The 15,293-nt window shown below is 44.7% G+C and overlaps 1 protein-coding gene across 3 annotated transcripts in view; it reads right to left on the bottom strand.

Annotated features, from left to right (window-relative positions):
- Nucleotides 1–702: 702 nt before the first annotated feature.
- SEPHS1 (selenophosphate synthetase 1) overlaps nt 703–15,293 on the bottom strand; it is a 31,116-nt gene continuing 16,525 nt past the window's right edge. For 2 of the 3 annotated variants that reach the window (XM_023223202.3, XM_023223203.2), the window contains 4 exons: nt 12,607–12,697; nt 10,966–11,065; nt 6,002–6,214; nt 2,250–2,631 (listed from right to left, as the gene is read on the bottom strand). In XM_023223202.3, the coding sequence (XP_023078970.1) occupies nt 2,417–2,631; nt 6,002–6,214; nt 10,966–11,065; nt 12,607–12,697 (619 nt within the window). In that variant the 3' untranslated portion in view covers nt 2,250–2,416. Of the gene's footprint in view, nt 2,632–6,001; nt 6,215–10,965; nt 11,066–12,606; nt 12,698–15,293 lie in introns of all 3 variants that reach the window. The other variant, XM_023223201.2, reaches the window with a different exon arrangement.

The following is a 15,293-nucleotide window of genomic DNA, read 5'->3' as shown; positions in this document are numbered from 1 at the left end:
TGTAAGACATTCCTAAAGTCCCACACCCTGGAAATTCTGATTCTGTGAGTCTGAAAAACCAGGGGCAAGAATGTCGCCTTCTAACACCCCAGGTGTATCTGGGCCACTATGCAATACTGGTTTTTGTTTGTTTGTTGAGACTGAGTCTCAAAGAGCTTGTTTTTGAGACTGAGCCTTTGTCGCCCAAGCTGGAGTGCAGTGGTGATTGCAGGTTGCTTCACTGCAACCTCTGTCTCCCAGGTTCAAGCGATTCTTGTGCCTCAGCCTCCCCAGTAGCTGGGAATACAGGTGCGTGCCACCAAACCCAGCTAAATTTTGTATTTTTAGTAGAGACGGGGTTTCACCATGTTGGCCAGGCTGGTCTTCTCTGGACCTCTGCTCATGTGCCCACCTTGGCCTTCCAAAGTGCTGAGATTACACGTGCGAGCCACCATGCCCAGCCAACACTGCTTTAAAGACAAATTCTTCCTCTTGGGATCATAAGACTTACATGGATCTCTAAGTACCCAACATTTTCTCTTTATACATAGCAATCTTCAAAGATTATTTCCGTAAGTACATACTCCACTTATCTCCCTCCTCAACAGGCCTGCCACTGAGGAAAACACCAGCTCTCAGGGCACAGGGCACAGGCTACACTGAAGTTCAGATTTAGTCGCTATTAAAAAAAAAAAAAAAAGAAAAAGCTCAACAGTAGGTTGATCTTACTCAGAGGTTTCCAACACATTTTATTTTGCAGACCACTGGTTTGTAGCTTTTGAGGACCAACATCCGTATATCAGTTCCTGTAAAATGTCCAATCAATTTCAGTTCCGTAGCAGGCTCTTCCAACCTGCACACCGTGCTTATGGCTGGAGGTCCAGTTACACGTGCATAAAGGCTGCCTGCCCGCTGGTTCCCGGAGGAGGTCGCGTCCGAGTTAAAGCCTCTTCCAGGAGCTTGATCTTCCCAGGGGTCATTTCCTTTGGCAAGAAGTCAGTTTACATGTGCGGCTTTGATGCCTGTGAGCAGGAAGCACCAGAAACATGCAGGATGTGCTGCTTTTTCTCTCGTGAAGGTGGGCACTTGAGAATCCAGTGCCCTTGTGCTTAATGACAGGAATCCCTCCTCATTGCTCAGTAGGTTAAAATATAAGGAAGCCTCCACTTTACGAAACACAGATAACACCTTTTTAGATTGCCTATTTATTCTAGAACTACAAAATTTAATTCAAGAAAATATAGGTCCCATGAAAGACTTAAAAGTTTTATAAAACTAAAATCTAGTTTTTCCCGATAAATTGTACTTTAGGCAAAACCCTCCCAATGCTTCTAAAATAATACTAAAAGGGGCATCTGATTATACAAGAGCAATTTAAAAAATTAAATATTTATTTGAATAACAAGTTTAAGTTCGAGCTGCAATGTTGGCAATGCAGGTTTTTAACACAGATCACAAAAAGCGTGCACAAAAAAGTACTGGCGCAAAGGACAAAATAATGCTAAGAATTAGGCTAAACAGCTGCTGATTTTAAGAAAACAAAAGGCCTGAAATCACTATACAAAATATAAAATGTATTAAACACTACCATCCACAGAACAGTCTTTATTGATTATATTTAAAAATTATTTGCGTAATTATATATTGAATTGTAAATGAGTATTATACATGAACCTCCATTCGGAAGGCAATTCCTTGTAGCACTATAGAACATCTAATTACATTGCAAAAAGTATCCTTTTTTGCTATCGATAAAACAGTTAATGATATTACTGTAAATATCAGGAAGGCTACAAAAAAAGAAATAAGATTTCTTTTTTGTCTTCAAAGGGTTTTCCATGCAGTGAAGAAGCACTTGCCGTGTTGAACTGAATGCACTACTGGAGAATGTTCTGGGTCCAAGATGCTCTTGAGAGACAAGACTAGGCTTTTCAAATCAAACACTCAAAGGAAACATGCACCCCTCTTATGACTGGGACACCGTCATGTGCAACTTACCAATGCTGTCTCTCCAGAAAACCATTCAAGACGCTTAAAAAAAAAAATCAGACTTATATGATAAATATACATAAAATGAAGACACCAACTGCTATTTGACGTGACTACTGGTAATGTCTGTGCTATGTGAAAGCACCTTTAAAAAGAGCCTATGCGGCAAGAGATAAGTGTCTAAAGATTCAAAATGAATCAACAATATTGGATAACAATATAATTCTCAACTCAGAAGCTGCCTCAAGATTAGGTGCATCTTCAGTTAATGTAACAGGAAAAAAAGGCAATGGATTTTATTTTATTAATTGTATCCACTTACAAACAGACCTAAGGTCACCCCGATGTGTAGACACAATGAGATTTTTGTTGTTTATAGTCTTTAATTGAAGTGATAAGGGAAATAGATCTATTTAAAATCAAAACCAAACAGCTATTTATGTCTAGATTAAGAGGTGGCCCCAGGTGTGGGATTCACATTTTGAGTGGCCACTTGTGGTGCGACCTCGATGATCCGGGGTTTGTCTATGATTCTGGCTGTGCGGTTGCCCTTCTCTACAATCCCAATAATCCATGCTTGGTGGCCTTCACCATATTTGGGGGACTTTATCTCTGCACAGAACCGAGCTGCTTGCTCACGTGGTAAACAGATCAGAAGGCCGCCTGGCAAAAGAAAACAAGAATGACTGTTAGTGTTGACATGATAGCAGCTTCTCTGCCTCTACTGCTTTTGCAGAGACCCAACTTCCATCAGCAACTTGCTGCCGCCTATATGCAAGTAGAAGCTTTTTTTTTTTTTTTTTGAGACAGGGTCTCACTCTGTGGTCCAAGCTGGAGTGCAGTGGTACAATCACAGCTCACTGCAGCCTCAATGTCCTGGCTCACATGACCCTCCCACTTCAGCTTTCCCAGCAGCTGAGATACAGGTGTGTACCACCACACCGGCTAATTTTTTGTAGAGATGAGGTTTCACTGTGTTGCCCAGACTGGTCTAAAACTCCTGGACTTGCTGGGCGCGGTGGCTCAAGCCTGTAATCCCAGCACTTTCGGAGGCCGAGACGGGCGGATCACGAGGTCAGGAGATCGAGACCATCCTGGCTAACACGGTGAAACTCCGTCTCTACTAAAAAAAATACAAAAAAACTAGCCGGGCGAGGTGGCGGGCGCCTGTATGTAGTCCCAGCTACTCGGGAGGCTGAGGCAGGAGAATGGCGTGAACTCGGGAGGCGGAGCTTGCAGTGAGCTGAGATCTGCCCACTACACTCCAGCCTGGGCGACAGAGCAAGACTCCGTCTCAAAAAAAATAAATAAAATAAAACTCCGGGACTCAAGCAATCCCCTGCCTTGGCCTCTCAAAGTGCTGAGATTATAGGAATGAACCACCACACCCAGCCTAAGAGGTCTATTCTATGCTGTAATTAAGCAATTGCTAGTAAACTCCTAACACACACACATAATACACCCCAACCTTCAACTGTGAAAATGACCTATTTGTGAACCACATAACACTGTGTAGGGGTAAGGTGTTCGGGGCTTCAATAAGTCATGTGGTAGCTACTCTTTCCATGCTATACTGAAACAAATATTGACAAACAAAAGGGAACTTCTGATTCTCTACATCGACTCTCTCATTTTACTGAGAATGCTTTTTTGTATTTTTAGAAAATTTAAGACTCATGATACAGTATATGACCCAAAGTATCTAGGTTCCAGTCCTGACTCTGTCATTATATCCAAAAGACAAACGTATAAAATACATTAAAATAAACCTTTGTTGCTCTTTCCAGTAGCGAGGCCAGAAAAGTTTTTATTTTTCTAAGTAGAAATAAGAGGATGAGGAAAAACTGTAGTCTACTTCTACAAAATGTAAAAATCTTGTGGCTGGGCACGGTGGCTCACATGTGTAATCCCAGCACTTTGGGAGGCCGAGGTGGGTGGATCACCTGAGGTTAGGAGTTAGTTCGAGAGCAGCCTGGCCAACATGGTAAAACTCTGTCTCTAAATTAGCTGGGCATGACGGCGTACTCCTGTAATCCCAGCTCCTCTAGAGGCTGAGGCAAGAGAATCACTTGAACCAGGGAGGCGGAGGTTGTAGTGAGTTGAGATCGTGCCATTGCACTCCAGCCTCCTGGGCGACAAAAGCGAAACTCCATCATAAAAAAAAAAAAAAAAAAGTAAAAACTTGTTATTTCTGAAGAAAGGAAACAAATTGAAATGGCTGGTAACATTCATCAATTCAATTTCCATTCAGTGCCCAATTATGTGGCAGACACTATGCTGGCCAGACCCTGAACCAGCAGGGGAAAAAACCCTGCCCTTTTGGAGCTTACTTCTAGAAAATGGTTTGTTTTTTTAAACGGGAGGCTAAAGGGTCCTCTGTAAAGGCACTGAGAGGCCTGCCAGAGTCCTGAAGGCCCCTCGCCACTGTACAGGTCAGCGTCACCAGGGCTTTGTGGTCCCAGCACTGTGGTCCCTTGCCCCTGGCCTACTACGGAATCTCCCAGGGAGCCTTCCCAGATACTGAGGCCCAGGCCTGCCCAAGATGCATCCCACTGTTTTTGGGAGGCTGGGGCTAGGCATGTGTATTTTTCTTTTTTTTGAGACAGAGTCTCACTCTGGCTGCACTGCAGTGGGGCAATCTCGGCTCACTGCAACCTGTGCCTCCCAGGTTCAAGCGATTGTCCTGCCTCAGCCTCTGGAGTAGCTGGGATTTACAGGGCGCACACCAACATCGCCCGCTAATTTTTGTATTTTTAATAGAGACGGGGTTTCACCATGTTGGCCAGGCTGGTCTCCAACTCCTGACCTTGGCCTCCCAAAGTGCTGGAATTACAGGCGTGAGCCACAAGGCCTGGCAGGCATATGTATATTTAAAATCCCAAGGTAATTCCACTCTTTAGAAGGGTAGAAAACTGAGTTCTAGAGGAAAGGAAATAGAAAAAGAAACTGAAACTGAAAAAAAGGTGGGAGAAAAAATAGGGAGACTTAAAAGCTGAAACAGTGAAGGTAAAAGGAACAAAGGGGGCAAAAGAAAAATGGCACTTCAGGAGGATGCACCGTCTGGCTCCAGCTAGGGCCGTGGGAGCGGGAATGAAGGATGGCGAGCCTGTAGGCCTGTGGGTGGTGGCCTCAGTAGGCCATGCTGGAGTATCTGCCATGATGAAGAAGAGGACGTCCCACAAGTTCCGGACAGACGTAGTCACCAAATTAATGAGGAAACAAAAGGAGCTTAAGTTTAGAAAAATGACAAGGGATATAAAAAACTCCTTAGGAGTCAAAAAGTACTGGGGCGTATGGTGTCAGACCTACACGGCTGTCTGACAGCTCTCTCAACCTACGCTTGCTCCATCTCCCATTTATCCTCCATTTATATTTCCTCTAATAAATTACTGTGTATCTTAAAAAAAAAAAAAAAAAGGCACTTTAAAGACATAATATCTTATTGTATTCTTTTTTATTCTATATCATTCTCTTTTCTTTTTCTTTTTTTTGAGGCAGAATCTTGCTCTGTCGCCCAGGTTGGAGTGTAGTGGCACAATCTCACTGCAACCTGTCTCCTGGGTTCCCAGGCTCAGCCTCCCAAGCAGCTGGGATTAAAGGCATGTGCCTAATTTTTTGTGTGTTTATAGTGGAGATGGGGTTTCACCATGTTGGCCAGACTGGTCTTGAACTCCTGACCTCACGTGATGTGCCCGCCTCAGCCTCCTGAGGTGCTAGGATTACAGGCAAGAGCCACCACACCCGGCCCCTTTTTTTCTATATCATTCTTAAAACAACAATTTTCCTCATCACCATATTTTTGCATCAAAAAGAACACAGGACACTCAACTTCGGCAAGGCTGCTGGATCCTCCCTGGATGGCGGGGACCAGACCCACTGGGAGGAGGAAAGGCACCAGCTGCTACGGAGGCTGAGGTCGGCAGCATGGACCTTGCACAGAGTCGGGGCCCACTCGGAGTGGGAGTGCTGCTTTCTCGCCGAGCCTTCGGATAGCCTCACTATTTAGTCCTCAGAAGCGCCCAGCATCCTGTACCTGAGGTCTCCGGGCAGGTCCCGTGCATGAGGCCGAACATGTTTCCGCAGGCCTTGCTCACCGCAGCCATCTTGGCCAGCACCGGGAGGTTGTGGATTACAAACGACACCTCGTTCCTCTGCTGCTTGGCCAGGTTCTGCGCATGGCCCAAAATCCCGAAGCCCGTGATGTCAGTGGCCGCGTGGGCATTGAACGTGTGCATAAGTCCTGCAGCTGGGGGAGAGAGGGGCGACTCTGAGAAAAAACACCTTTCCTCAACTCAAAAATTTTACGTCCACAATTGATCTGCAACTTCCTTCCTCGTCAGGGAGATAACAAATCGGAATGATGAAAACGCAATGTTGTAAAATCAACCAAAGACATAATGAAATCCGAAAGTTCTTATTTCAGTTTGAACCACCTGAAAACTATTGGAAGCTTCAATCAATAGTAATTTTCCAGTAAACTAAAAAAACTATGCAGAGGGATGATGTTCTCAGTGGAAGGTAAACCTACCAAGACCATCCGAAAACCAAATACCAGCACTTGTTTCTTTTTTTCTTTGAGATGGAGTCTCGCTCTGTCATCCAGGCTGAGGTGCTGTGGTGAGATCTCAACTCACTGCAACCTCCGCCTCAAGTGCTCAAGTGATTCTCCTGCCTCGGCCTCCTGACTAGGTGGGACTACAGGTGCACAACACCACGCCCAGCTTTTAGACAGGGCTTCACCATATTGGCCAGGCTGGTCTTGAAATCCTGACCTCATAATCCGCCCGCCCCGGCCACCCAAAGTGCTGGGATTACAGATGTGAGCCACCACACCCGGCCAACACCAGCACTTTTTAAGGCCTCACTCAATATCAAGGTACTCCTGCTAGAGATGAATTGCGTGAAAGTTTATTTTTAAAAAAATATTCTTTTTTAAGAGACAGAATCTTGCTCTGTTGCCCAGGCTGGAGTGCAGAGGCATGATCGTAACTCACTGCAGCCTCCTCTTCTTAGGCTCAAGCAGTCCTCCTCCTGCCTGAGCCTCCCAAAGCGCTGGGATTACAAGTGTACAAGTCACTGCACCTGACCTATTATTTAATAGACTTTATTTTTTGGAGCAGTTTTGCGTTTAGAAAGAAATTAAGTAGCAAGTAACAGGAAGCTGCCATTACCCTTCGCCCCAGGTTTCGCCTATATTAACATGTTGCATTAGCGTAGTGTATTTGGTAAGTCAATACTAATACATGACTATTAACTAAAGTCATAGAGGACACTAGGGTTCACCCTTTGCTGTCAATTCTACATATCCAACATTATAGTATCACACAGAGAACTTTCATTGCCCTAAAAATCCTCAGTGCTCCACCTGATCCCCTTCCTCTCCGATAGCCTCTGGCCATCACTGATCTTTTCTCCATCTCTACAGTTTTGCCTTTTCCATAATGTCATACAGTTGGAATCTTCTGCATGGAGCTTTTTCAGACTGGCTTCTTTCACTTCGTAATATGCACTTAAAATTCCTCCACATCTTTTCATGGCTTGATAGCTCTTTTCTTTTTACTGCTCAATAATATTCCATACTACAGATACACTACGGTTTGTTTATCCATTCATCCACTCACCTACGGAAGAAATGAATGGTTGCTTCCAAGTTTTGGCAATTATGAATAAGGCTGCTACGAAGATTTGTCTGCAGGCTTTTGTGTGAATGTCAGTTTTCAACTTTGAGTGAATATCAAGGAGCACAATCGTTGCATCATATAATAACATATTTAGTTTCCAAGTGGCTGTGTCAGTTTTCAGTCCTGACAGCAATGGATGAGAGTTCCTTCCTGTTTCTCTACACCCTTGCCAGCAGTTGGTATTGTCAGTGCTTTTGGTTTTTTTATGAGACAGGGTCTCACTTTGTCACCCAGGCTGGAGTGCAGTAGTGCGATTACAGCCCACTGCAGCCTCAACCTCCTGGGCTCAAGTGATCCTCCCACCTCAGCTTCCCAAGTAGCTGGGGCTAAGGCGCAAGCCACCATGCCCAGCTAATTTTCTGTATTTTTCTGGTAGAGATGGGGTTTCACCATGTTGCCCAGGCTATTCTCAGTGTTTTGGATTTCAGCCATTCTAATAGGTATGTAGAGGCATCTCAATCATTGCTTTAATCTACAGTTCCCTATTGACGTACGACACTGAGGTTTCCTTTTACGCTTACTTGCCATGTATGTATCTTCTTTTGTGGTGTCTGTCAAGGTCTTTGGGCCATGTTTAAATTGAGTTGTTTTTTATTATTGAGTTTTAAGAGTGCTTTGTGTATTTTTGGATACCTGACCTTGAACAGGTATGTTTGGCAAAATTTTCTCCCAGTGTGTGGCTTGTCTTTTCATCCCCTTAACAGTGTTTTTCACAGAGCAGAAGTTTTTTATATTAATGAAGCCAAACTTACTGATTTTTTCTTTAACAGATAGTGCTTTTGGTGTTATAAAGTCATCACCAAACCCAAAGCCACCTAAATTTTCTCTGATGTTATCCTTCCAGTTTTATATTGTGTTTTATTTAGGTTTACGAGTCATCAATATGGTCTGGCTCGGTGTCCCCACCCAAATCTCATCTCAAATTGTAATCCCCACATGTCAAGAGAGGGACCTGGTGGGAGGTGACTGAATCATGGGGCGGTTTCCCTCATGCTGTTCTCGTCAGGGTGAATGAATTCTCACGAGATCTGATGGTTTTCTAAGTGGCAGCTTCCCCTGCTCTTCCCTGTCCTGCTGCCTCATGAAGAAGGTGCCTGTTTCCCCTTCACTATCCGCCATGACTGTAAGTTTCCTGAGGCCTCCCCCACGTGAACCTGTGAGTCAATTAAACCTCTTTCCTTTATAAATTACCCAGTCAGCCGGGCATGGTAGCTCATGCCTGTTATCCCAGCACTTTGGGAAGCCAAGGTGGGTGGATCACCTGAGGTCAGGAGTTCAAGACCAGCCCGGCCAACATGGTGAAACCCTGTCTCTACTAAAAATACAAAAATTAGCTGGGTGTGGTGGTGGGCGCCTGTAATCCCAGCTACTCGGGACGCTGAGGCAGGAGAATCGCTTGAACCCGGGAGGCAAAAGGTGCAGTGAGCTGAAATCGCCCCACTGCACTCCACAGCCTGGGTGATACAGTGAGACTCCATCATAAATAAATAAATAAATAAATAACCCAGTCTTGGCTATTTATAGCAGTGTGAAAATACACTAAACACTGATTTTGAGTTAATCTTTATGAAAGATATAAGATCTGTATCCAGAGTAATTTTTTTCATGTGAATGTCCACTTGTTCCAGCACCATTTAGTGAAAAGACTCAAGGCCAGGTGCGGTGGCTCACGCCTGTAATCCCAGCACTTTGGGAGGCTGAGGAGGGTGGATCACCTGAGGTCAGGAGTTCAAGACCAGCCTGGCCAACATAGTGAAACCCCGTCTCTACCAAAAATACAAAAATCCACCGGGCATGGTGATCCATGCCTGTAGTCCCAGCTACTGGGAAGGCTGAGGCAAGAGAACTGCTTGAACCTGGTAGGTGGTGGTTGCAGTGAGCCAAGATCATGCCAATGCACTCCAGCCTAGGCGACAGAGTTAGATTCTGTCTCAAAAAAGAAGTTTACTAGGATATATAATATGGGAAACATTAGTCATGTCAAAAGAATGAAAGCAGGCACTCCAAATACATATACTTATACTAACCACTTATATAGTGAAAACTTACACTAACCACTACTTTAAAACAATAGTAAACCACCAGCCAAATGTGAAAAAAGTCCTGGAAGAATACATAAAAATGCTAGCAGGAGCTGTTTTGGGTAGAGGGACTATCGACAACTTTTTTCTATACTATTTTCCATTTTCTTTTTTTTTTTTTTTTGAGACGGAGTCTTGGCCGGATCTCAGCTCACTGCAAGCTCCGCCTCCCGGGTTCACGCCATTCTCCTGCCTCAGCCTCCGGAGTAGCTGGGACTACAGGCGCCCGCCACCTCGCCCGGCTGGTTTTTTGTATTTTCTATCAGAGACGGGGTTTCACCGTATTAGCCAGGATGGTCTCGATCTCCTGACCTCGTGATCCGCCCGTCTCGGCCTCCCAAAGTGCTGGGATTACAGGCTTGAGCCACCGCGCCCGGCCCTATTTTCCATTTTCTAAAAACTTTTCTATAATAAGCATGTAATTATTTGATAGTAGAAAAAATGTATAAAATAAATGGGAAGAGAAGACATATTCAAAAACGCTTTTTAAACACAGCGTGCCATTGTAAACTGTGGTGAACACTTCGGAAGACAGTTTGGCACTGTCCATAAAAGCTGAGCCAGTACTGATCTCTTACACGTGCATCAGAGGGCTGGGCCTAGGAAGTCCATAGCAGTCACCCCAGTGTCAAAACAGGAGAGCAGAGAAGGTAGTGGAAAAATCCTACAGCAGTCAAAAGGAATCTACTGCAGCTACATACAACAAGGAGACTCAGGAACAATGGTGGATAAAAACAAGTTAAAAAAATGCAAAACTAATTTACCGCTTAAGAACACAAGGGCTGTGCAATAAAAACATTCTAAAATGCAAGAAAATAAACACAAAATTCAGTGGTTACCCCTAAGCAGGAATGCAGGGGATGGGTGGGAGTGGGAGCACCTTGAGGCTTCCAAGGTCATGTTCTGGAAATAGCTCCAGTATATTCAACTTTCTATATTTCCATTCTGAATGGTTTGCTTCCAAATCTTACATAGGTAACCCACACAAATGCTTTCTAGAAACAGTCTCTCTGGTATGTCAGAGGCTAGGACTTCCTTCTTTATCATAAAGCACTGTAAGTCAGGGACCATCTGTAGTGATCCATGGAACACCAACCTGGTACCAGGAGAAGACGGTCTGTAGTCACTGGCCAAAAAACTGGCCACCTACCCTGAGAGAGTATGTGGCCAACAAAGCCTAAGACATTTACTATCCTGGACCCCTGGGACCGAAGCGCCCTTCCCGCCTGTCATACCTGTCCTGTTGAGCCTCGCCATGTTCATCATTGCCTCCTGGTAGGCCAGCTCTACGTCTTCTTGGGTGACCACGAGTTTGATCTTATTCCATTTCTCAGGCTAGTAATAGGAACATAGGTGAGGGAGAGAAAGAGAGGAAAATGTCATTAATCTTTACTTCCAGCCACTGAGAAAAACAGCAACTTTTTCCTTATTTAACTTCTAGGGACTTTAACTCAGAAAACTGAACTTTCCAACTCTGGTTTTTCCATGGATAGTATTTTAGGTGTCCATTAGACCTGTCAGCATGGCGTCTTTTCTGTTCTCATCCCACGTTTCTGTAATCAAATGCTGTGATTTATTGGGTATGTGTAGCCAAGCAGGACACAGAGCAGCACTGCTGTAGACGCAGTGTAGTGTCCTGCTAGTGGAGAGGGCTCCCCTATCCCTGACACTCCCTGCCTCGCCTGCTTCCAGCTCCCTGGTAGCTCACGCCTGGAGGGGGAGCTGGAAGGCGCCTCTGTGCAACATCTCCGCAATGGCCTTCCGCTCTGCTCCCCATCATGGGGGGAGGAGGGAAAAATCAGCTAAAGAACGCAGCAGCCTTAGAGAATTTTTCTACCCTGCTACATCAAGCTAAGATATACCAGGCTGATGAAAGATGTGCAATTATTGATCATTCTCTTTCAACTGTTTCTCAGGACTGGTAGTTTCAGATGATAGTTGTAGAAATCAAATGCACCATGATATGTGAGAATATACCCCAATCTTATTAATTTGTGAGTTTTTATGGCAATGAAGAAAACCAATCTTAAAGTATGATTATAGCTCACTGGAAAAATGACTCAGGAGACATATCCTCATTCTAGATAGATTCATTCTCCACAAGAGAATTATTTATCAAAATGTTCTGAGTTACTAATCAGTTTCAAAAGACAAAACTACCCAACAAAAACAACCAAAAACCACATAAAACAATTTAAAACTGTCGCCAGGCGAGATGGCTCACACCTGTAATCCCAACACTTTGGGAGGCCGAGGCGGATGGGTCACCTGAGGTTGGGAGTTCAAGACCACCCTGACCAACATGGAGAAACTCCATCTCTACTAAAAATGCAAAAATTAGCTGGGTGTGGTGGCTTGTAATCCCAGCTGCTTGGGAGGCTGAGGCAGGAGAATCGCTTGAACCCAGGACGCGGAGGTTGCAGTGAGCCAGAGATCATGCCACTGCACTTCAGCCTAGACAACAAGAGAAAAACTCTTATCTCAAAAAAAAAAAAAAAAAAAATTTAAACTTTATTTATACCCCAAACACCACGCCTTCCACACATTATCCTCCATATTATTTCTTAGTCATGTTTAAGACATGAAAGACGAAGCTATCTCAGGGCCAAGTAAACAAAGCTAACCCCCTGCCGAGCAAATTCTTTACAGAAAAATCTTAAAGCTCCAAGCTGGGGCTTACCTACTGCAATCAAGCATTCAATATGCAAAACTGTTATTTAAAGAATATGAACAATTCCTAGGATTTCTTTAAGGACTTGACTAATATTAACTCCCTGGATATGAAACTAAAAAACCTCATTTCCCAAGTTCTCCAACAAAAATTACCTACAAACGTCCCATTCCCCTCCCTCCCAGCACAGCAGTGGTTTACTCACAATATCCAGCCACTGGTGCACAGCCACTGCCACCTGTGTCCCCAAGGGTTTTGTCAACACCAGCACATCCCCTGGCACTGCATTGTCTGGCCTGAAGAAAAGAAAAAGGGCGCGTTCTAGTCAAACTAACCAAGGAGATGAGCTCATCGCTATTAACACAAGAGAAGGAATATTCTGTCAGAAATATATTTGCCTTTGCATTTACTCAGACTGAAGCCAACCACCAGCATGTATGGGACAGAGCCTTGCAACCTGCTACTGAGGCTATTGCTGGAACAAAACATTCAGCTGTCAGGCTGGGTGCAGTGGCTCATGTCTGTAATCCCGGCACTTTTGAGAGGTCAAGGTGGGTGGGTCGCTTGAGCCCAGGAGTTCAGCACCAGCCTGGACAACAGAACAAGGCCCCCATTTCAAAAATATTTTTTTTTTTAAAAAATGAATGAAAACATTTGGCCTTCAAAAGTTTCATCAGGTCCAGATCTCCCCTCGACCACACACGAGTTGTGTGTGTCATTTTCGCTACAGACCCACCAGCATTCGAAAGTTTCTGAAACAGAGTGCTTCTTTATGACCACTGATATCCTAGAGACTCACGATGGATTGTTCGGCCCAGGGGTTTGGTGGATTTGCTGGCGATCTGTGGGTCTAATGTCTTGGTGATTTCTGCCACCAGGTTCTCAAACTCAGACTGTTGAGTTTCCTACCTGGCACCCAGACGCCTCGGTGGTCCCTTAGACACAGAAGGCAACATTAAAAAGGCACCTCTGAAAGATGGCAGCTGGCGCCCCCAATGAAACATCTACCAGATTTGCATCCACACTACCAGGAAGCAGCTCTGAGAGTTGTGCCTTTCACAGCTTCAGGAGCTGAGCACATAATCGTTCCATTCCCCGATGCTGGCCTCCTCCAGTACTCACCCAAATCGATGAAAACAAAGCCAGGGCCGCAGATTTCAATACCAACACCCAGCTCCCCAGCTCAACCTACACCATTTGTATCCTCTCAGCTTTGAAAAATAGAAATCTATGACTATGCAAGAAACTGGTTTTCCAAAAATCAGACCTGAAGACATAAATGTCTTTGTCTTTGAATTCAGACTCAGTTGTACAATAAAGCTGATTTAAAAAAATTATTTTTTATTACATTTTAAGTTCTAGGGTACACGTACACAACATGCAGGTTTGATGCATAGGTATACATGTGCCATATTGGTTTGCTGCACCCATCAACTCGTCATTTACATTAGGTATATCTCCTAATGCTATCCGTCCCCCAGCCCCACACCCCATGACAGGCCCCGGTGTGTGATGTTCCCCTTTCTGTGTCCAAGCGTTCTCATTGTTCAACTCCCACCTCTGAGTGAGAACCTGTGGTGTTTTGTTTTCTGTCCTTGTGATAGTTTGCTTAGACCGATGGTTTCCAGCTTCATCTATCTCCCTGCAAAGGACACGAACTCATCCTTTTCTATGGCTACATAGTATGCCTTGGTGTATATGCGCCACATTTTCTTAATCCAGTCTATCATTGATGGACATTTGAGTTGGTTCCAAGTCTTTGCTATTGTGAATAGTGCTGCAACAAACATATGTGCGCACGTGTCTTTATAGTAGCATGATTTATAATCCTTTGGGTATATACCCAGTAATGGGATCGCTGGGTCAAATGGTATTTCTAGTTCTAGATCTCTCCTTTTTTTTTTTGAGACCAAGTTTCACTCTGTCACCCAGGCTGTAGTACAGCGGCATGATCTGGGCTCACTGCAACCTCCGCCTCCTGGGTTCAAAAGACTCCTCAGTCTCCTGAGTAGCTGGGATTACAGGCACCTACCATCATGCTCGGTTAATTTTTTATGTTTTTAGTAGAGACCGGGTTTCACCACGTTGGCCAGGCTGGTCTTGAACTGGCCCGCTTCGGCCTCCCAAAGTGCTGGGATTACAGGCGTGAGCCACCACGCCCGGCCAACAAGACTGAATTTTTTTTTTTCTTTTTTGAGACAAAGTCTGGCTCTGTCACCCAGGCTGGAGTGCAGTGGCGCAATCTTGGCTCACTGCAACCTCCACCTCCCAGGTTCACACCATTCTCCTGCCTCAGCCTCTCGAGTAGCTGGGACTACAGGTGCCCGCCACCACGCCCGGCTAATTTTTTGTATTTTTAGTAGAAACGGGGTTTCACCATGTTTGCCAGGATGGTCTCAATCTCCTGACCTTGTGATCCGCCCGCCTCGGCCTCCCAAAGTGCTGGGATTACAGGCATGAGCCACTGTGCCTGGCCTAAGACTGACTTTTCTTAACAAGACATCAAATGTGTAAAGTGACAACTTGGTTAGGAGAGAAACTTCTCCAAAGAAGATACACAAATGGGTGGTAAGCACACGAAAAGATGCTCAGCCTCATCTGTCATCAGGCAGACACAAATCAAAACCACAAAGACATTCCACTTCATACCCACTAGGCTGGCTAGAATCCAAAAGACAGACACGAAAACAAGTACTGAAGGGGTCGTAGAGAAATTGGAATCCTCATGCATGGCTGCTGGGAATGTAAAATGGCGCAGCCATGTTGGAGACCAGTCTGATGATTCCTCAAGTTAAATATAATTACCACACGACCCAGTCAATTCTTAGGTATACACCCAAGAGAACTGGAACATGTCTACACAAAACCTTACACAGGAATGTTCATGGCAGC

This window comes from Piliocolobus tephrosceles, chromosome 9, assembly GCF_002776525.5.
Source record: "Piliocolobus tephrosceles isolate RC106 chromosome 9, ASM277652v3, whole genome shotgun sequence".
In the NCBI taxonomy this organism is placed as follows: Eukaryota; Metazoa; Chordata; class Mammalia; order Primates; family Cercopithecidae; genus Piliocolobus; species Piliocolobus tephrosceles.
The sequence above is the reverse complement of the archived record's forward strand: the minus strand, read 5'-3'. Positions and strand labels throughout refer to the sequence as shown.